This window comes from Tachysurus fulvidraco, chromosome 16 (assembly GCF_022655615.1).
Source record: "Tachysurus fulvidraco isolate hzauxx_2018 chromosome 16, HZAU_PFXX_2.0, whole genome shotgun sequence".
Taxonomy (NCBI): Eukaryota; Metazoa; Chordata; class Actinopteri; order Siluriformes; family Bagridae; genus Tachysurus; species Tachysurus fulvidraco.
In genome coordinates this window covers 15,934,194-15,957,379 of record NC_062533.1, presented here as the reverse complement: position 1 = coordinate 15,957,379, position 23,186 = coordinate 15,934,194, and the positions used below count along the sequence as shown (strand labels likewise).

Genomic DNA, 23,186 nt, shown 5'->3' with positions numbered 1-23,186 from the left:
TAGCACCGTAATTCTGCCCTTTAGACTTGCCCTTGAGTCTGTGTATTTGTCAGTGATGAATAGCTGGAAGTGTCTGCTGTGTGCTCTGTGTGTTTTTAGGGTTACTGTACATCGGATTTAGCGCCTGCATGTTTGGCCTGTACAGCTTCATGCCTGTGGTGATAAAAAGGACCAGCGCCACGACGGTCAACCTGTCTCTGCTCACTGCTGACCTGTACAGTCTCTTCTGTGGTCTCTTTCTATTTCAGTACAAGGTGAGAAGAGCGAGAGAGACAAGATAGAGAGGGTGGTGAGCGAGAGAGGGGGATGAAGGGCGAGAGAGAGCGAAGAAATTGGAGAGGGAAGAGAGAGAGAGAGAGATCGATCGAGATGTTGTGTGTGTGGTAGAGAGCGGGATGAGAGAGAAAAACAAAAACCACGAGGGAGAGCGAGAGAGAGAGAGAGAGCGATGAGCGAGTGGGATGCTTGATAGCAGCAGACAGACAAGAGCAGAGAGAGAGAGAGAGAGAGAGCGAGACGTGAGGGAGAGGCGAGGCGAGATGCTGAGGGAGGAGGGGTAGCAGATCGCGCTAGAGAGCGCGAGCGAGCCAAAAATACACACACAACACACACGCGGCGGGCGCGCGAGCGCGCGCAGCGCGCTCGCAGCGCGCGCGCGGCGCAGCGCCAAATAAAACACACACACACCCACGCCGCGCACGCTCGCGCTATGCTCTTTCTGCATCCTCATGCGCGGGAGGGCTGGTCTCGCTCTCTCTCTGCTCTCGAGCGCTCTCACACACACACACACACACAAAAAACGCGCGCGCACGCGCGCGCTAGCGCGCTGTCGTCGCGCTATATATGCGCACCACCACACACACACCCACCCATCACACACACACGGGCGCGCGCGCGCGAGCAGCGCTCTCTCTCTCTCTCTCTCTCTCTCTCTCTCTCTCTCTCTCTCTGTTTTTCTCTCTCTGTCTGTCTTTCTTTCTCTCTCTCTCTCTCTCTCTCTGTTTTTCTCTCTCTGTCTGTCTTTCTCTCTCTCTCTCTCTCTCTCTCTCTCTCCCCCTCTCTCTCTGTTTCTCTCTCTGTTTCTCTCTCTCTCTCTCTCTCTCTCTCTCTCTGTTTTTCTCTCTCTCTGTTTTTCTCTCTCTCCCTCTTTCTCTCTCTCTCTCTGTTCTCTCTCTCGCTTTCTCTATTTATCTCTCTCTCTCTCTCTCTCTCTCTCTCACACTCTCTCTCTTTCTCTGTCTTTCTTTCTCTCTCTCTCTCTCTCTCTCTCTTTCTCTCTGTATTTTTCTCTCTGTCTGTCTCTCTCTCTCTCTGTCTCTGCCCCCCCCTCTCTTTCTCTCTCTCGCCGACTGTGTGTGTGTGTGTGCGCGTTCCATGTAAAAATGAAATTGTGCCGTCTCTCCCTCAGCGCAATTCCTTCATCAAAGGTATCTTTATTTCTTCTCTGCTTTGTCCTGGTTTGATTAAAGGACATCTTTATGTATCACGTCGACCCGTCTCTCAGTGGGACGATACGGAATCGCAGACTGTATTAAAGATTGAGCAGACATTTGAAGCAATTTTTTTCCAAGGCTTTAATAAACACATCCTGCTCTTGACTCTTTCATACGGATTCAGAGGACGATGATGTCTGCTTGCTTAGTCTGATTCTTCAGTAGGCTTCTTCCACTAAAAAATGTCTAGAGGACATGTTGTCTTTGTCTCAGTTCTTCTCATCTTGGCATCCTTGGGGGTCCGAGCACTGAAATGCCTAAAAGGCAAAAAAAAAAAAAATATATATATATATATATATATATATATATATATATATATATATATATATATATATATATATATATATTTAAATATAGTGTATGTGAAGCCATTTGGCAAGGGGAACATATATAATATAATATAATATAATATAATATAATATAATATAATAAAATAAATATAATACAAATAGTTAATTATATGAAGATGAACGTAAAACAAAAACTCATGATTAATATTAGACTTCTATTTAAATGTGTTTGTATTTATCCCTAATGAACAAGCCTGAGGTGACTGAGGTGACTGTGGTGAGGAAAAACTCCCTTAGATGGAAGAGGAAGAAACCTCGAGAGGAACCAGACTCAGAAGTCAACCTCATCCTCATTTGGGTGACACTGGAGGGTGTGATTATAAAAATACAGACAATTGTGTATTGACGAGGAGGTTGTTGTCCTCAAAGATCATATGTATTTAGCATCTCCTCTTAAAATGCCCAGATCTTCATGACGTGGAACACAACTGGAGCTGGTACAATCTCTGGATGTCTCGTGATGGGTAGAAAAACAGAAGCAGTAGAGAGGAATTAGAGTAGCTGCTGTTCATAATATCATCAAGCACTAATGTGCATGTACCAGAGCACAAGATTATGGGAAGTTTTATGTGTATGCCTGACTAAAGAGTTTTTTAATTAACATTTAAACTGGGAAAATGTGTCTGAGCCTCGAACACGGTCTGGAACAAACAAGCAGAAGAATCAGCAAACAAGAAAGTCTAATAAATCTAATATACAATCCACACAAGAGTCAGTCATCCATCAGTTTATTTACTCTTAACAGTTTAAGAAGTCTATAAAGTGTAAAGTCTAGATCACTTTGCATTGCTCGATCACGTTGCTCTTACTATTAAGTGAATGCGAATTTTTATATTTCTTTTGCTCTGAGCAGCTTTTTAGGAAAAAAAAAAATGTCATGCAGTTAGATCCTTTGCTCAAATCTGATTGGCTGAGCCGGCTTTCCAAGAGTGCTTAGGAACCAGTTACTACACCCTCAAAGGGCAAACGATACTATTTTGAAATATATAAATGTTGTTTTAAAATAGAAAAATTCAACAGATAAAGATGCAAAGGAAGAAGGGAAGCTACTCTCACCGGAAGCATTGTTGACAGGACTGTACAGATTACTGTGAGCTAGCTAGGAGGAGGTGGCTTCATGTTTGTGCCGAATCACAGCCATGAAAATTATTCAGTTATAACTGCCCTCTTGCTTGGGTGACACCTCAACAATTTATAGATATGTACCATTTTGTATTTTTGGAGAGAAAACTGTAAATTTGAATGTATTTTTCTAAAAAAAAAAAAAAAAAATGTTATGAGTAAATAACTAATTAATAAAACTAATAAATAAATAAAACTAATAAACAAACAAACAAATAAATAAATTCTCAAAATGACAAAATGCTATATAATAACATTGTAACAATTATTATTATTATTATTATTATTATTATTTATTTATTTATTTATTAAAACATTACAACATCAATTAAAACATTTTTTAATGAATGCTTGATGAGGAATTGGACAAAGTATTATATTCTTTTTATTTCCTCTTTAGTGAACACAAGTAAGAATCACAACACATCGATTTCTCTGAATCTTTTATTTTATTTCCATGCCCACAAATAAATACAATATTAACTTTTAACGCTTGATATGTTACGTCATGTCCGGCAGAAATAATGGAGAGAATATATATATATATGCATAAAAATCCCCAAGAAGTTATATAAACTCTAGGAACTCTATTCAACTGTCTAATAAATGGGAAGATTTCTCGCTTCATCGGTTGCGTGATGAAGGTTTGAACTGGCGTAATTACTGCGTCGTCATCTCTTCAGAGCGATCGATCATTCCTGCGTCTCCATTAAAAGTTTTAATGCGCAGTCTTATTCGGTTCAGATTAATAGATGAAGTTTTATGAAAGTGAAGGTGGAAATGAGGTTGATAATTGAACGTTCATTATATCAGTGTTATGTTCATCACCTGTTTTAGAGAGAGTAAAAGAGAACAAAAAATGTTATAAAGTGCTTCGGGATGCTTGTGTCCCTGTGCACTGAGGTGAAGTGCCAGACTAAAAGCAGACCTTGGGAATTATTCATATGCTTGCCCTTTGTGTGTATTAGGGCGAAACAGGGCCGGCGTGTCCCGAGTGGAACGGCTGGAGATTACTTCTGTGCAACAAGACTCGGCTGAAACGCGGCTCATCCATTTCAATTCGTAGCCGTTCGGTCGCACCGTGACCGTCACCTGAATGCCAACGTTGTTCGTGGCGTGATTAGGCATTCTCTCTGCATCCGCTATTGTTGGCCATGAGCCTCATCTAAATTAAAGAGAAAAATAAGCCAGACTATTCTCACTGGGGTCCTTGGAGAGTGTCGCAATAAGATAAACCTTTTTTTTAAACCTGCACCATGTCCTGAATGCATATGGACCCATATGTGTATATATATGTGTGTGTGTGTGTGTGTGTGTGTGTGTGTGTGTGTGTGTGTGTGTGTGTGTGTGTGTGTGTGTGTGTGTGTGTGTGTGTGTGTGCGCGCCAACGTTAATGTTGTAAGGCAGTGGTCCCAAACCTTTTTTTCGCCGCGGACCGGTCAATGTTTGATAATTTTACCGCGGCCTGCTGAGGGTGGGGGGTGGGGGTGGCGGCTATACAATTAAATTAAAATTAATAATTGTAATTTAATTGTATTTAATCATGCCTTTTTAACTCACTACAATGCTAAATCAATGAGAGCCCTGAGCTTGTTTCTTTACAACGAGGCGGTTCCATCTGGGGTAATAGGAGACAATGACACCCGAAGTATGTCGCTTATGTCCAGTTTATTCCGTTGTTTTGTTTCGGTTGCCGTCACTGCAGAAAACCCCGCTTCACACAGATAGCATGTCAGAAATGGCAATAGGGATGTAAGTGCTGTGGTGACAATCTCAGGGTATTCCGCCATGACTTTAATCCAGAACACCGGCAGAGTTTCTAACTTTCTAACGACGTCTGTTTCGTGCTCATTTTTGCTAATTTGTGGGTTAAATTTGAGCAAACACAATATACACGTACACCAAGCACTGTTAAACATGACAAAGTACCGGTGAACAGAGAGAAGAGCGATACACACCTTCTCTCTCCACCAAAGCTACGACGCCACTGCCGCTTGCAGCCTCTCAGCTCCAGACGCCATCTAAACCCGGCCCGATATCACGATATTGTGCGCATGCGCGGTATCGGTGCGGCTTTAGGTCACGTCTCTCAGCTCCCGGTTAACCTCTTGACCATGGAAAGTCGCACAAACTCGAGAGAAATACACCACAGTAAATAAAATGGAAATAATTCAACGTTCCTTGGGTGGCCCGGTACCATTGGGGGTTGGGGACCACTGTAGTAAAGGACCGTATGTAGAAGAGTGCGTTTAGATCCCTTTTTTAGTAATCACCAGATAAATGACACACTGTGAATCCCATAGTTGCGCACAGAGATGCAAGTGAACAGTCTAGACGCTGATACAGCAAAGTAAAATACTCCGATGTCCTCTGACCCACTTGAAATAGAGCCGTGATGTATACACAGCGTGCAAGTTTGTACTACTTTCTACACACGAACTCCAATAGACTCTAAAACTGTAACTCGCTGTAAAACGGTGGAGGTCAAAACATCCGTCGATGCTCACGCAGGGACTTTTTGCATCATTTGTATTTAACCTTGAAAAAGGGGATAGAATATGTGGACTGAAGAAGCAGATCAATTATTTTCCTTTCCTCGATATAATATAATAAAATAATCCTAAGTGAAATTGCAATAATCAACGGAAAATCGATTTATATTAACAATACGGTTTTATTCTGCTGTTTATAAAATAGCACTTGATCCAGCACTGATATATCATACATTTAATAGAAAATTGGCATAGAATGACAGATAATGTCGGAGGTGGGAATCGAACCCCCAACTCTGGAGGTGTGAGGCGAACGTGCTAACCCCTAAGCCACCGTGTCCCCCAACAGAACCATTAAAGAACACTAAATAAACTGTTTTAAATGGCTGTCTATCAGGTGAACCATTAAAGGTTCTCTGCAGAGGGAAGAACTCAATCAAATCTATCCAAAGAAAGCTTGATTAAATTTGGCAGATGTCATTATCTGGAGCAACTTCCATTTATCTCATTTATACAGCTGAGCAATTAAGGGTCTTGCTCAGGGGCCCAGGAGCGGCAGTTTGGGGGCCTTGGGATTCAAACTCATGACCTTCTGATCAGTAGTCCAACACCTTAACCACTAAGCTTCCATTTCCCCGATTGATGAACTCCACACATACACGACACAGTGAAATGTGCTTGTGAGGCTTCACTGACACCATCAGGTACATTAATATTCATGTAACCTATGAAGCTGCTGGTGGGTTTGGATGGAAAGGTCTCCTGTTAGTTCAGGATTTCATTTCAAACTGGTTTCTGGCACAAAGCACTAGCTGTGATGGATGGATGCAAATATTGCATTGGAAATTAATGCCACAACGAGTTAGAAAACAACGTTGATCATGAATATGCATTCTGGGGGCCTGACAAGCCTGTGTGATGAGTAAAGAGTTGGCTCCGGTGTTTTCAGAAGTGTTATTAGGGCTCTGTAATGTCCTTGCTGCTTCCTGTTTTCCTCTTAGGACGATACGGTGAGAGCTCAGGAAGATGCGGTATCAGCGATTAGCTGTATTCGACAGTCGTTTATTAAAAATTTGTTTTTGGTAGCCTCTGACGTAGGATATGACCTTAAAGTTGAAAGGACGACCTTTTCTGCTTGCTCAGAAAGGAATCCGCTGTTCGAATAGATATGTAGGTCTTCTGCCATACAAAGCCAGAGCGTGGTGTAGGGTTAATGAGGCCGTACGCTTAGGTATGTTCATCGTAGTGTGTGTCTGGTTCATAATGGTCATGTGAACGACTTGCAGTAATAATAATTATATTGTGTAGCTGGAGTGAGACATGGGCTCACTGCTATCGTTCTCCGTTCTCACTGGCACTTTAAATACCATCCTTGAAATTGCCCTCTAATCATGATCCATATTCCTAAGCAAAGTTCAGCCGAGGTTGATACACACCGCTCTCACTGAGCCGACAAACCTTTGTTACGAAACAGACGCCGAAGATTTTAAGTGTCAAACAATCCGCTGTGTAATTTGACGTGTAAGTGAACAGCGGCAGAAAAAAAACAGCCCACGCGGTCGTTAGCCCCATGTCTCTCGTTCACGGTGAAGAGCAAAGCAACACTTTTTCATCAATTTACTTAATATTTCTCATTACTCAACAGCGGTGTTTAAATGTTGAACCTGATTGGTCAGATTCTAATAACAGTAGCGCATGCTCTTGTTCTAATAGGTTATTGTTTCCATGGTAACAATATATATGTGCTGTGGGAGCCCCCACTAATGTTACAAACCCTTTTTGTATGTGTCTAGCGGTCAAGGGTGTCACATTAAAACATTGAACGTATACTGGAAATAAGTACTAACTGGAAACCACCAAGTCCACAATAGTGTGAACCATCACCAACTAGTCCAAACGTTATATACACAAATTTACAAAACTATGTACAGTCGAGAACCAAACCCAAAATAATTCACAGTAAAACAGGGACAAGACAAAAGAACAAGACCGTGCCAACTCAAGGAAAGAAACAAAACAATCTTACTAAACCGGAAACAAAACTTCTGATCTAACTCAACCATCACGATAAACCATACATTAAACGAAAAGAAAAATCTTCAGCATGCAAGACGCCCTAAATACACTACACTTACTAACATACGTGTCACGTGTCACTAACCTAGTGTTCTAAACAAGTAGCAGTGGCTCAGTGTTGCACATGTACATCACGTGATGTCTTACCTGTTCTACCTCTTTCCCCGTTCAATACTGGCATTTGATATTTGATCACCAGATAACAGTCGATAGTAAACGTCAGAGAGAATGGACCAGAATAAGGCATGGAACACTGATAGAGCAAAGAACACAGACTTAACCAACAAATTAATGCAATGATGGTACAGGACAAAACAAAAACCACACGAGTCAACCACCAGACAAACAAAAAACGCCGCGTGCCAGAGAACTCCCGCCTCCTGCACAGGTGCGCCTTTTAAATCCCATGTAGGGCGCCCTCATTGGTGGAGCTGCGCGTTGACATCACCATGCGTCACGGTGATTGGCAGACATAAATTGACCTGTTAAAGCAAAAGTGAGGACAAAAGAGAAGGGAAGAAAGACAACAACAAAACACCATTCCAAAAAAAAACAAACAATAATATGGGGACGTAACAATATATATATGTTTTTATTATTATTTGAGAGAGAAATATATGTAAAGAGGGGGGGCATGGTGGCTTAGTGGTTAGCACGTTTGCCTCACACCTGCAGGGTTGGGGGTTCGATTCCCGCCTCCGCCTTGTGTGTGTGGAGTTTGCATGTTCTCCCCGTGCCTCGGGGGTTTCCTCCGGGTACTCCGGTTTCCTCCCCCAGTCCAAAGACATGCATGGTAGGTTGATTGGCATCTCTGGAAAATTGTCCGTAGTGTGTGAGTGTGTGTGTGAATGAGAGTGTGTGTGTGCCCTGCGATGGGTTGGCACTCCGTCCAGGGTGTATCCTGCCTTGATGCCCGATGACGCCCGAGATAGGCACAGGCTCCCCGTGACCCGAAAAGTCCAGATAAGCGGTAGATAATGAATGAATGAATGAATGAAAATATCTAAAGAATGACATCTTTCAGGGGATGTTTATTTAACATGGAGGACGAGGTCAAAAACTTTGTAACACCCTGTAAATTTTCTGTTAAAATAAAAATAAAGGAAAAAAGGGAAAGTCTTTAGGGTCTCCTTTTAAAGTTTAAGGAAAACATCAAGAGGTAGAAAAAGAGAGGCTGGTGAGTAAAAGACTGCTAATCTGTAAGTTATATAGACAAGTCGTTTCGTTAATAACTTGGAAATTCTTCTTGTTGGCAAACTGCTGTGGTATAAAAGAAATAAAACATGCTGTTATTGGAAAAAAAATCAGATATGGGACTGTAACTTGGAAATATTCTAATACCTCCAGGAACAAACAAACAAACAAACAAACAAATAAATAAATACATTTCAAAATGACTCATTTTCAGTTGGTTAGTGTAACTTTGATTGAAAGTGGATTAAATATAACTCATTTTTTATTTTACTCATATAGACAGGAGCAAAGATTTGTGAAGATTTGTGAGTTTATGTGGGGTTTTTTTTTAAACTACTTGACTTGGTGAAATTGCAAGCACAATATTCTTCTTTTAATCTTTATGAATTTATGTAATGACTTTTTATAAGATCTCTACAAATAAATGAATGGAAGACTCCTTTTGCCGAATGCTTTTCGTAACGAAGACGTGTGACGTGTCTCGGAACAAATCGGCAGAAAATGTACAATTTTATATATATATATATATATATATATATATATATATATATATTGCATGCTCCTAATAAAATCCTAATAAAATCATGGAGTTTGATTAATCTTTGCGATCATGAAATACTACAGGGACTGATATTGTCAGCACATACAGTATATACTGTATACCATATTAAGATGCAGTCTTTTGTCTCTACTCCTATTCTTCTTGTTTATTCTGCTTATTATTATACCAGACATTTCCTTCAGTGTTTCCTTACTGCTGTTTGAAAAAAAAAATGCAGTCCTACATCACCCAATGACGTGTGAATTTCCGGTCTTCTCTCTTTCTTCTCCTTTGTTAGCAATGTTAGCATGCCATCTTAAGAATTTGTTGCCAAAGCAACAAAAATGACATCACATTCTGCCTACTTTCACGGACGACGTTTCGTCATCTTCCCGGGATAATAAAGATGAATAAAATCTGCTTAAATTAGCTCAGGACCCAAAGAGCCTAATTAATATTACTTAAAACTTCAGCGGCGAGAGCTCGAGTTAGCGCCGACGCTTCGGTATCAGCCTCGATCAGCATGTGGCGTGCAGGGACTCTGCAATAACTCTTCAGCCTATAAAAACCTATTCTCTTGAAAAATGACTACAGCGAATCTTGCTGGATGATTTATGGCGTTTTTTATGGGTTGTATTCACAGCCGTATGCCTTATTGACAACGGTTACATGTCCGTTTTCCTTAAGCGTTTAATCTCGGGCTGTTCGGGAATCTAGCAGAATTCTGATAAATATAAATTAGCATCCTGACAAGCCATCAGATTAAATGGAAAATATTTAGTTATTGCATTTTCTTCACATGGTCTATTTGTGTAGATGTAGAGAGGTTATAGAACAAGCAGGTCACGGCTTTATCGGAGCGAATGTTTGCTGTGTGTGTTTTGGTTTTTTTGTTGCAGTCATCTGTTAGAATCTCAATTTATCCTGAATTGAGTTTATTTTGTTCATATTTTCAGCACTAAAGCAAATATTAGAGTACAAATATATTTCAGGTTGGTATAGCTCCTGAGGCTTTGTTTACGCAGAAAGGAAAATCTGATTTATTCTTTATAAGACATTGTATTGAGAATTATACATGATGGTGTCTGTCTCAGAGCTTCTGATTTATGCAAGGAACATACCAGGAGCTGGAATGGGTGAGAATGTGTATAAAAGGATGGGATTACTTCCGGTCGGAGTCTCGTCGCTTGGAAGCCGCTCACTGCCGAGCTCCACATGGACAGCCTGGAGATACACAGGACTGATGTGGTAGCTCAATGGTTAAGGTGTTGGGCTACTGATCGGAAGGTCATGGGTTTGAACCCCAGATCCACCAAGATGCCACTGCTGGGCCCCTGATCAAGGCCCTTGTTGCTCAGTTGTAAGTCATTCTGAATAAGGGTGTCTGCTAAATATAAGTCAAGAAGCTTTTATTGTCATTTCAACCATATATAGCTGTTGCAGTACACAGTGAAATGAGACAACGTTTCTCCAGGATCATGGTGCTACATAAAACAAAGACAGAGCTAAGGACTTAAGTAAGTAGTCTTAGCCACATAAGGTGCAACTGTGCAACCTGGACAGGACAAAAGACAGTGTAGACAAAAAGTTACAAGACAATACACAAAAGAGAATAAACAGAAACAGCGCCGACCGACCAGTGTAAATACTGTATGTTCAGACAATATTGCAGGCAGTAATACTAAAGTGAACACAGTTTCTTAGCAGCAGGTCCCTGAGATAATGTATAGGATTTGTGCGGTTTGATGGATGTAAGCAGCATGTAAACAGGTTGATGGATGTATATTGGAAGTGTGTGTATTTGGTGTAGGTCTGTGTAGTCCATACAGATGATGTGCATGTGTATGTTGTGCCCAGTTCAGTTCAGCTGTTAACGGATGGTACCGCTTAGAGATCATGAAGACGACTTTGGACTGCGGATGACGCTCGGATGAACAGTCGATAAAACTATGAATTCATTCAGATATTTCATCGATGCTCTTATTTATAAGTTGCTCAATAGCACCTGTTTCTGTGTTCAACCAGTCAGATGATGACTTTGTGAAACTCCTGAAGTGTTTCAATTTTCGTGTGCCGTATTCATCAGACGTTTAGCCAACAGTTTGCGGTTGTGACGTCTGAGGCCATAATGGGTCACTGAATGGACTAATAGTTCATTCATTCATTCATGTTCTACCGCTTATCCGAACTATCTCAGGCGTCATCGGGCATCGAGGCAGGATACACCCTGGACGGAATGCCAACCCATCACAGGGCACACACACACACTCTCATTCACTCACACACACACACACACACTACGGACAAATTTCCAGAGATGCCAATCAACCTACCATGCATGTATATGTGACAAAATAAAGGCTTTTTAATATTGTATCAATATTTTATATTTTAAAATGTATATTCATCCTTAATAAGAAATCCAGGTGGAACGAGGTAGTCAAATAGATAAACAGTCAAAGATAAAATCAAATCAAATCAGATTTTATTTGTCACATACACATACATACAGGGTACGACATGCAGTGAAATGCTTTCTGCAACTGTCCGGTATATAAGCATTAAAAAAAAAAAAAAAAAAAAATGCAATTTAGGATAAAAAAAAAATAAACCAAAACCAAAAGGAGATAGATAAATAAAAAACTATATAAAATATGAAAATATAAGTGAAGAAATAATGTATATACATATGCATAAATGTGTATGGTTTTTTAAAGATGTAATTTAAAGTGTCCATGTGCAGTATGGTGTGTAAATAGTGTACAGTATTTTCCGCACCATAAGGCGCACTGGATTATAAGGCGCAGTGTCAATTACGGGGTCTATTTCTGTACTTAACCCATACCGTACATAAGGCGCACCGTATTATAAGGCGCATGCTAAAACATACGGTCTACAAAAAAAGGTAACAGAAGCAAAACAGTGTTTAGTTGAACTTTATTCTGCTATTTAACAACACACACACATTATTTTTTAATCAATCTTCTCCCACAAATCCATCAAAGTCCTCACCTACCGGAGGCGTGGCGGAGGTAAGCGTGCGTACTGTAAAAAACGTTGTTGTACTTTGGTAAGCGCTCCGCTTGATTGACTGTCGGACCATTTCCCGCTGACACAGGGACGTAATACGTACGTACGCTGGCAGCGATAAACCAATCAGAGAACATTACGTAATACGTACAGTACGTACGCTTACCTCTGCCACGTCTCTCTCAGATTGCGTTCTGTGCATTTGTGGATTTGAAACATTTCTAACGTCAAGACGTGCACAAGAATCCACAAATAGGTGGACTCCGCCCACCGTCTACTCCAGCCAATCGGACAACGGTCTCGTGGCGCTGACCAATCGTGGCACGGTCTACCTCAAACCAATCACGTTCTGATTTACTCGCACTATCACAGTGTAATATGTACCGCAAAATACGATTTAAAAAAAAAACAAATAAAAAACATTTGTCGCAGATTCGAGCCCAATCTGGTAACCCTGTATGGATTGTAGCCAGCACTAAGGGTTAGTTCAATTCTGCTTTCTTTGGAAACGATTTCAGCATCATCAAAGGGTCCAGGGGTAGTGTGAAGAGCGAGTAAATCAGAACGTGATTGGCTGGAGTAGACGGTGGGCGGAGTCCACCTATTTGTGGATTCTTGTGCACGTCTTGACGTTAGAATATGGGGTCAGAATTGTTTCGTTATTCTGAATAAATACACTATGATCCACAAATAAATATAAAGAGTTTCACAAATATTTTTACAAATTTCACAAAAAGAAATGAAATTCACAAATAAATAAAATGGGATTTGCAAATAAAAAAAATATTTATAAATTGTATTTATTTGCGAATTGCTTCCTGCTCATTTGTAGATTGCGTTCTGTGCATTTGTAACATTTCTAACGTCAAGACATGCACAAGAATCCACAAATAGGTGGACTCCGCCCACCGTCTACTCCAGCCAATCACGTTCTGATTTACTCGCTCTTCACACTACCCCTGGACCCATTGATGATGCTGAAATCGTTTTCAAAGAAAGCAGAATTGAACTAACCCTTAGTGCTGGCTACAATCCATACAGGGTTACCAGATTGGGCTCGAATCTGCGACAAATGTTTTTTATTAGTTTTTTTTTTTAATCGTATTTTGCAGTACATATTACACTGTGATAGTGCGAGTAAATCAGAACATGATTGGTTTGAGGTAGACCGTGCCACGATTGGTCAGCGCCACGAGACCGTTGTCCGATTGGCTGGAGTAGACGGTGGGCGGAGTCCACCTATTTGTGGATTCTTGTGCACGTCTTGACGTTAGAAATGTTTCAAATCCACAAATGCACAGAACGCAATCTCCAAATGAGCAGGAAGCAATTCGCAAATAAATACAATTTATAAAAAAAAAATTTTATTCGCAAATCCCATTTTATTTATTTGTGAATTTCATTTCTTTTTGTGAAATTTGTAAAAATATTTGTGAAACTCTTTATATTTATTTGTGGATCATAGTGTATTAATTCAGAATAACGAAACAATTCTGACCCCATAGGAAATGGTCCGACAGTCAATCAAGCGGAGCGCTTACCAAAGTCACACAACATTTTTACAGATTTTTGGAACTCGGTGCACACACAAGGCGCACGGGATTAATAGGCCGATTTTTGAGAAAATTTAAGGCTCTTGGGCGCTCCTTATAGTGCGTATACTGTATATAGTGTATAAAGTGCAAAAATGATGTACTGTAGTAGTAGAAGTAGTCTTTATTGTCACTGGTCACACGTACCAGCGAAATTAGCCATCATCCTGTCCATACGACATACGATATGACATGTATTGTATGTATGGACAGGTGGATGGCTAATGTAAATCATATGCTTTAGTCTTCACACTCACCAGATCTTGACCCAATTAAACACCTACAGAAGGTTAAGCAGTATTCATCATCATCATGACACCAGCTGAGGGAATATCTTTAGGAAGAACAGTTTTCATCCAGTAAGGATCCAGAGGCTTGTAGAATCTATACAGCGGTGCAGTGAAGTTGTAGTGATGGATTGTGATGGATCCAGTCCAACACTTTGTAGTGGTTCTTCAATTTGTCAGAGACTTCCTACAATCCCAGGTTTAATTCTAGTCTTAACTCTAACACGTCACAACCCTGAGCTTCTGGTAAGGAGCTGGCAAGGATCCTCATTATTTAGCCCTCATGTACAATCTTACGTAAGTCCAGTCTCAGTTATTTATTATTACTGGACAACATCTCACATGGTGAGCTTCAGAGGTTTATAGACTGAGGCATCACTGGAATTCACAGTTATTAATATTCAGTCAACAAATATGTGCATTCTTTTACTGCAAAGTGTGTGTGTGTGTGTGTGTGTGTGTGTTTATTTGTGTGTGTTTGTGTGTGTGTTTGTGTGTGTGTATGTTTATATGTGTGTCTGTGTTGGTGTGTGAGTGTGTATGTTTGTGTGTTTGTGTGTTTGTCTGTGTGAGTGTGTACAGTATGTGTGTGTGTGCCTGTGTATGTAAATGTTTATGTGTGTGTGAGAGTGTGTTTGTCTGTGTGAGTGTGTATTTTTATATGTGTGTGTCTGTGTGTGTGTATGTTTGTGTGTTTGTCTGTGTGAGTGTGTATGTTTATGTGTGTGCGTGCGTGTGTGTGTGTGTGTGTGTGTGTGTGTGTGTGTGTGTGTGTGTGAATGTTTGTGTGTGTGTGTGTGTGTGAGAGTGTGCTTGTCTGTGTGAGTGTGTATGTTTATATGTGTGTATATGTGTGTGTGTGTGTGTGTGTGTGTGTGTGTGTGTGTGAGTATGTATGTTTGTGTGTTTGTCTGTGTGAGTGTGTATGTTTATGTGTGTGTGTGTGTGTGTGTGTGTGTGTGTGTGTGTGTGTGTGTGTGTGTGTGTGTGTGTGTGAGAGTGAGAGTGTGCTTGTCTGTGTGTGTGTATGTTTATATGTGTGTGTGTGTCTGTGTGTGGGTGTCTGTGTGTGTGAATGTTTATGTTTGTGTGTGTGAGAGTGTGTGTGTGTGTGAATGTATATGTTTGTGTGTGTGTTTGAGTGTGTGTGTTTGTCTGTGTGAGTGTGTATGTTTATATGTGTGTGTCTGTGTGTGTGAATGTGTATGTTTGTGTGTGTGTTTGTGTGTGCTTGTCTGTGTGAGTGTGTGTCTGTGTGTGTGAATGTTTATGTTTGTGTGTGAGAGTGTGTATGTTCATGTGTGTGTATGTTTATATGTGTGTGTTTGTCTGTGTGAGTGTGTATATATGTATATATGTATCTGTGTTTGTGTTTGTGTGTTTGTCTGTGTGTGTATGTTTATATTTGTGTGTGTCTGTGTATGTTCATGTGTTTGTTTATGTTTATACTGTGTGTGGTTGTCTGTGTGAGTGTGTGTGTATATGTTTGTGTGTGTGTTTGTCTTTGTGTGTGTTTGTCTGTGTGAATGTTTGTGTGTGTGTGTTTGTCTTTGTGTGTGTTTGTCTGTGTGAATGTTTGTGTGTGTGTGTTTGTCTTTGTGTGTGTTTGTCTGTGTGAATGTTTGTGTGTGTGTTAGAGTGTTCTTGTCTGTGTGAGTGTGTATGTTTATATGTGTGTGTGTCAGTGTGTGTGGGTGTCTTTGTGTGTGTGTGGGTGGGGTATCTTTGTGTGTGTGTCTGTGTGTGTGGGTGTCTGTGTGTGTGTTTGTCTGTGTGTGTATGTTCATGTGTGTGTATGTCTGTGTGAGTGTGTATATATCTTTCTGTGTGTGTGTGTGTGTTTGTCTTTGTGTGTGTTCTTCTGTGTGTGTATGTTTCTATGTGTGTGTGTCTGTGTATGTTCATGTGTTTGTGTATGTTTATATGTGTGTGTTTTTCTGTGTGTATGTTTATATGTGTGTGTTTTTCTGTGTGAGTGTTTGTGCGTGTGTGTTTGTCTGTGTGAGTGTGTGTGTATGTTTGTATGTGTGTGTTTGTCTGTGTGAGTGTGTGTGTGTGTGTATGTTTATGTGTGTTTGTCTGTGTGAGTGCATGTGTGTGTGTTTGTGTATGTTTATATGTGTGTTTGTCTGTGTGAGTGTGTGTGTGTGTGTGTGTGTGTGTGTTTGTCTGTGTGAGTGTGTGTGTATGTTTGTATGTGTGTGTTTGTCTGTGTGAGTGTGTGTGTGTGTGTATGTTTATGTGTGTTTGTCTGTGTGAGTGCATGTGTGTGTGTTTGTGTATGTTTATATGTGTGTTTGTCTGTGTGAGTGTGTGTGTGTGTGTGTGTGTGTGTGTGTGTGTGTGTGTGTTTGTCTGTGTGAGTGCGTGTGTGTGTTTTTGTATGTTTATATGTGTGTTTGTGTGTGTGTGTGTGAGTGTGTGTGTGTGTGTGTGTGTGTGCATGATTTTAAACCCATGAAACACACCTGTCCAGTGGTCAGTGATGAGACTAGTCCATAATGAAACATAAACACGTTGTAGTTCAGCTTCACCCTGCTGTATCTCACCACACCATTAAATATTTACACCTCATTATTGTGATCAGATTTCTGTCCTGGTTATTATTCTCAGCTCCTCTTACAGTGTGTGCTTTCAGGGTGAAACAGATCCGTCCCTCTAGACTGAGAAAAAACCACTTCATGGCCTCATTACAGAGCCTAATGACCAAAAATGGTGTTATAATCATGGCTTGCGGATTCCATTTCTGAAAGTCACGTGCCGGTTCCTCAGAGAACACGACGTGACCCTAATGTGACCCATTTCCAGATCGACACTTGGAATAGAATGACGTCTGTAGAAGCTGTCATTGAGGTTCGGAGAGAAAACAAATCTGGTTTAAAAAGTGTTCGTTAAGGCAATAAATCTGGAGACACTTCTACAATAGTTTTGTATAAGATCCATTCTCTGAGTAGTTGAACTTTTTTCCGATCTATTTTAATTCTTCACTTGATGGTGTGTGAGATACAAATCTGCTTCAATTTGGAAGGACGGAGTGTCGCTGAAGCCTCGAGCGAGTGGGTAAAAGTAGTGATTCTAAAACTTTTTTATCGGCAGAATCATTCGAACATTCAGAGAATCATTTGCATTTGATTGACTCGATTACTGCTCATTTTCCTGGTTGATCCGACGTGACGTCGCTTTGTTTGACCGGATGTCTTTTTATGTCCCAAATGTTTTTTTTTTTTAAATAATGCTAGCTTCATACTTTCATTACAGAGCGTGCGTGAAGATAAATCTGAGAAATTTTAAATCTTCCTCAGGTTCTGGATTTTCTTTTACTGACGACGTGTCTGTTTATTGTTATAAGTGTTTTTAAAGACGTCTAAATACGACAATCTTAACACATGATGAAACATTAAACTAGGTAGCACTAATTTACGTTTTGGTTACGTTTACGTTTGGGGCAAGTCGTGGCCTAATGGGGCGAGTCGTGGCCTAATGGGGCAAGTCGTGGCCTAATGGGGCAAGTCGTGGGCTAATGGTTAGAGAGTCTGACTCGCAATCTTAAGGTTGTGGGTTCGAGTCTCGGGCCGGCCACGACTGAGGTGCCCTTGAGCAAGGCACCGAACCCCCAACTGCTCCCCGGGTGCCGCAGCATAAATGGCTGCCCACTGCTCCGGGTGTGTGTTCACGGTGTGTGTGTGTGTGTTCACGGTGTGTGTGTGTGTTCACTGCTGTGTGTGCACTTTGGATGGGTCAAATGCAGAGAACGAATTCTGAGTATGGGTCACCGTACTTAGCCGTATGTCACATCACTCATCACTATGTGCTAACTATAATCTTTTTACTTAAAAATATACAACTTAAACTCCACCACAGCCTCGTGAACCTCCTACAATGTCACCAAGAATTCCTCATTGGAAAACCGTGCCTTTAAGGAACATTCAATCATTCATTCATTTTCTACCACTTATCCGAACTTCTCCTGTGTAGAATAGCTTATAGCTTACAGATTAGCAGTCTTTTACTCACCAGCCTCTCTTTTTCTACCTCTTGATGTTTTCCTTAAACTTTAAAAGGAGACCCTAAAGACTTTCCCTTTTTTCCTTTATTTTTACAGAAAATTTACAGGGTGTTACAAAGTTTTTGACCTCGTCCTCCATGTTAAATAAACATCCCCTGAAAGAAAACGTCATTCTTTAGATATTTTCATTCGTTCGTTCATTTTCTACCGCTTATCCGAACTTGGAGTGCCAACCCATCACAGGGCACACACACTCTCATACTACAGACAATCAACCTACCATGCATGTGTTTGGACCGGGGGAGGAAACCGGAGTACCCGGAGGAAACCCCCGAGGCACGGGGAGAACATGCAAACTCCACACACACAAGGCGGAGGCGGGAATCGAACCCCCGACCCTGGAGGTGTGAGGCGAATGTGTTAACCACTAAGCCACTGTGCCCGTCTTTAAGGAACATTCTGGCATATTTAACCATGGTTTGATCAGGATTTCAATTCCCAGGAGCTCCATCTTTGCTTGTCACCATGTCTTCTTTCCATCACCTCCATGAAGGAAAAACAAAGAGCATTTTTAAAATAAAAAAAAATAAAAAAATCCTGATTTTGGAAAAATGTCCTGCATGTCTGTACATGGCTTCTAGACATTACTGCACGAGCTTCAGTACTATAAAGGGTAGGCTTTATGAAACATTTATTGTGTGGTGGGTGCCAATAATTCTGAACACATTAAGAATACTGTGGCCTTTGAACAAAAATATACAGCCGCCATAAGCTCGATCTCAAAATGACTCATTGTATGATATATTCATGTTTATTTTGCAGCAGTGTTGTATTCTTCAGAGATGGGGGACTCGAGTCATATGACTTGACTCGAGTCAGACTTAAGTCGCAAATTTGAGACTTGTGACTTGCTTGACAATTATTAAAAAAGACTTGACTTTGACTTGACATTCATGACTTGAGACTCGACTCGGGACTCGACTTGACTCGAGTCAGACTTAAGTCGCAAATTTGAGACTTGAGACGTGCTTGACAAATATTTGAAATAGACTTGACTTGACTTTGACTTGACATTTATGACTTGAGACTTGACTCAGGACTGGACTTGACTCGAGTCAGACTTAAGTCGCAAATTTGAGACGTGAGACGTGCTTGACAAATATTAGAAAAAGACTCGACTTGACTTTGACTTGACATTCATGACTTGAGACTTACTTGTGACTTGCACATGTGTGACTTACTCCCACCTCTGGTATTCTTTGTTCTGATTGGTCGAGTGCTGACCAATACTTGGTCACTGTTTTCTGTAATGATATATTCCTGTAAGATTTTTGGAAGGAGTCTCTAGTGACAGTTTCACTGAAGTGTTTTATTCCCTACTTCCAGCTTTGTTGACATCCTGTATTCTCTCCGTTTCAGTTTTCAGCTCTTTACCTGCTGTCGTTCTTCGTCATCTTGCTCGGCTTGGTGATCTACTCCTCATCCTCGACCTACGTCGCACAGGATCCACGCGTATATAAGCAGTTCCGCAACGCAGGGAATCCTGTCCCGGACACACCCAACGTCGGTCCCATGGAGCCTTCAGTGACCTACAGCAGCCTGGGGCAGGAGATAGAAGACGAGCCTCGGGTTCGGGTTGCCTGAGAGGGCGGAGTCTCATGCACGCGATCATCCACGGCCCCTCCCATCCCGCAGCATTTAGAAAGTGAATGATAATAATAACAGAATAATGTATATAACCACGTAGCAAACAATTACACTGTGATCACAAACTGTAAATAGGTAGCAGTGATCTCGGACTGTCTCGGATCCATCGTGTATAAACCTCATCGTCGACACACGCAACAGTTTAAGTGTTTAAGGATCTGTGCTGACCGTATGTGCAAAATCTCAATCGTGACTTTGATTTCCTTACATGAGCACAAAAGGGTTTCAGTGTATCTGAAAGCATTTTGAAGGAAGGATTCAGCCAAAAAAAATCGAATGTAAAATATATATCTCACTCGTTACGCGAAATGAAGTCGAATATTTTGCACCGGAGCAACGAGGCTAACGTGGCTAACGCTTTATGTTTATAGCTACTAGTTTAACATTAGTCAAACTGCATACCTGAATCATTACACAGTCATCATACAAACTCTGTGGAGCTCTTTAGGGTCTTTGCCTCTGTGCTTTTTTGACGTAGTAACACGCTGTTATCTGTAAAAATGGATAAAGACAAATATTTCACAGCTGAACGCTAAAATCTGGCTCAGATAGGAGGCGTGGCTTAGAATATAGAAGTGATTTGGTACTGATAATTAAGTACCGGTTTGAATTTTATATTACTTTTCCTTAATCCTGACTGTTATTGTATAAAACTGTTTACATTCGAATGGTGTAACCGATTCAGCCGTTGGTCTCTGAGGTGCGTTCAGTTGTGGTGCTAAAATGGTGGCTACAAGCGTTCGTTGTTGAATCCATAGCTTAGAATTCTTGGACCTGACTGATCAGAAGGTTGACCCTGAGAGAGGCTCTGTCAATGGTTCCGGCTATAAACGTTATCGTTTCTATAGTTACGCGGGAACTTATATGGAAGACGCTCAACGTACTCTAAGATCATAATAAACAGATTAAAAATGTGCTGTTATTCAATACACGTAATACAAATAGGGAAAATAAGAGGAAGAGGTTAGTTTTTACCTGTTGTTTCAAGATAGTCAGTGACTCAGATGTTCGAACATCTAGGGGAAGTTCGTTCCACCACCTCCTTTCTTACCCTGAGAGATGGTGGGACCAGTCGAGCAGTGCTGGTAGCTCTGAGGGTGTGAGGTACAGTGTGAGGAGTGATTTGAGGTAAGAGGGAGATGGTAAGAGGGAGATGGTCCATTTTTGGCTTTGTAGGTAAGCATTAGTGTTTTGAATCTGATGTGTTCAGCTACCGGAAGCCAGTGGCGTGAGAACAGCAGTGGGGTGGGGTGGAGAACTTAGGCAGGTTGAAAACAAGTCGGTTAGCAGCTTTTTGGATCATTTGCAGAGGACGGATTGCGTTCATAAGTAGACCTGACAGCAGTGAGATGCAGTAATCCAGTCTTGAGATGACAAGAAACCCAAACAAGTACCTGGGCAGCCTGTGTGGACAAAAATGACCGAATCCTTCTGATGTTGTAGAGAAGAAACCGACATGAGCGTGTAACATCATCAACATGCCAGGAAAAGGACAGTTGCTTGTCCATGGATACCCCAAAGTTGCGAGCTGTGAAGGAGAGGGAGAATAAGTCGTTGTGTAAGGATATCACAATATCTTGACCTGCGGATTAATCACCTGGATGATCAGAAGTTTAGTTTTGCTGAAATTGAGTTTCACTCAAGTATAAATTACAAAAAACAAAACAAAACAAATAAAAAAAAATTCTGGACATTCCACAAAATTAAACATCAATTAATAATAATAATAATAATAAAAATACTAATAATTTTTGTTGGAAATAAATGTAGTATAAATATTATGTGGTGTGGTGCTTTAGTGAACATAGGGGTGGTTACAGTAGCTCTGCTCTATTTCAGGCCACATCACACCACCCTGCCCTGTTGTTGTTTACTTTTATGGTTGAAGCAGCATGTTCCTGAGTGTTTAACCCTTTACACATCGACTTGTTAGCTACATTAACCTCTCAACTCAAGTGCAAAACTGAAAAGAACTTTAGACACCAAACAGAAGAAGAAGAAGAAGAAGAAGAAGAAGAAGAAGAAGAAGAAGAAGAAGAAGAGAATTATATACAATTCATTTTTGGTTCACTTTTGCTTTAACAGATTCTGAATTAAAATACATTTCATGATAAACTGATTTATTAAGAGCTAGTGCCTTGCCATATATAGGTAATGTTGGGGAAAAACACAACAATGTCAGCTTTCTGAATGAAACACACACACACACACACACACACACACACACACACACACACACACACACACACACACACACACACACACACACACACACACACACACGTATGGGTCTTTTATCTGACTTATTTTACTGTTACACCACTTGGTTAATCGTCTTTTTGAACAAACAATACAAATGTTTTAGGTTTTTTGTGTTTTTGTTCTGTTATGAAAAATATGGCATTTTCCTTTGTATTAAATATAAAATGTGTACTAGCTTGATTGTAAACTTGAAAAGAAAAAAAAAATAATTAATTGCACTTGTCTTATATTTAATTTGTTTTCTTTTATGGCCGGTCATCAGCTGCATCATAGTCCTTTAAAGTATTATCAGCGTTAGGATAAAATCTATGTATAAATTTATTATTTCTCTAAAATATATATATATTTGTCATTTATGTACTGGAATTCTTAATGTGTATGATTTGTCGCTTTAAATAAAGGATCTTTGTCTTAAAGCTCAAAATGACTAATTGTTTAGCATAAAACCAGGAACAATCATAATTATAATGAAAAAAAAAAAAAAAAAAAGTGAAACAAATGGTCAAAATGACAGGTGACATTTATTACAGATAGAAATTATTTATGTAATAGTATTTACTAAATAGGCTTCTGTTAATCCGATTAAAATCAATATTGATCATTTTCCTACCTCTAATATTTTTATTCCTTACTTACATTATAGCGAGCGATGGTTACGGATTTTTTTTTTACATTAGTACTATTCTATAAAACCTTTACCCCATTTTTTTACACTCTTACCATGTACACATGATATGTACATACAGCCTCTTTAATAATAATTTTACACATATAAGCTTTAATACCATCTTTGACCAATCTAACAAAATACGTAAGCAGGGGAATTCTTTTCCCTTTTGTTCTAATTAGATAAAATAATTAAATGAGAACACGAGTACCAATATGTACATTAATAAAATATTGGCTTTTTTTAAATTTTATTTTATATGTATATATCCATGCCAGTACTGATAATAATCATAATTTTGTTTAGCTGAACCCCCCCTCGGTTGAAACTTGGTACACCCCGAACCTTTTTAAACTTGTGGTCCAAG

General features: G+C 40.2%; 1 protein-coding gene across 1 annotated transcript in view; it reads left to right on the top strand.

Moving 5' to 3' along the window:
• The window catches only part of slc35f1 (solute carrier family 35 member F1), a 133,135-nt gene extending 111,576 nt beyond the window's left edge, over positions 1–21,559 (top strand). The window contains exons 7-8 of the mRNA XM_047801910.1: positions 100–254; positions 19,603–21,559. Of these exons, the coding sequence (XP_047657866.1) occupies positions 100–254; positions 19,603–19,827 (380 nt within the window). The 3' untranslated portion in view covers positions 19,828–21,559. The remainder of the gene's footprint in view (positions 1–99; positions 255–19,602) is intronic.
• The last annotated feature ends 1,627 nt before the right edge of the window (positions 21,560–23,186 follow it).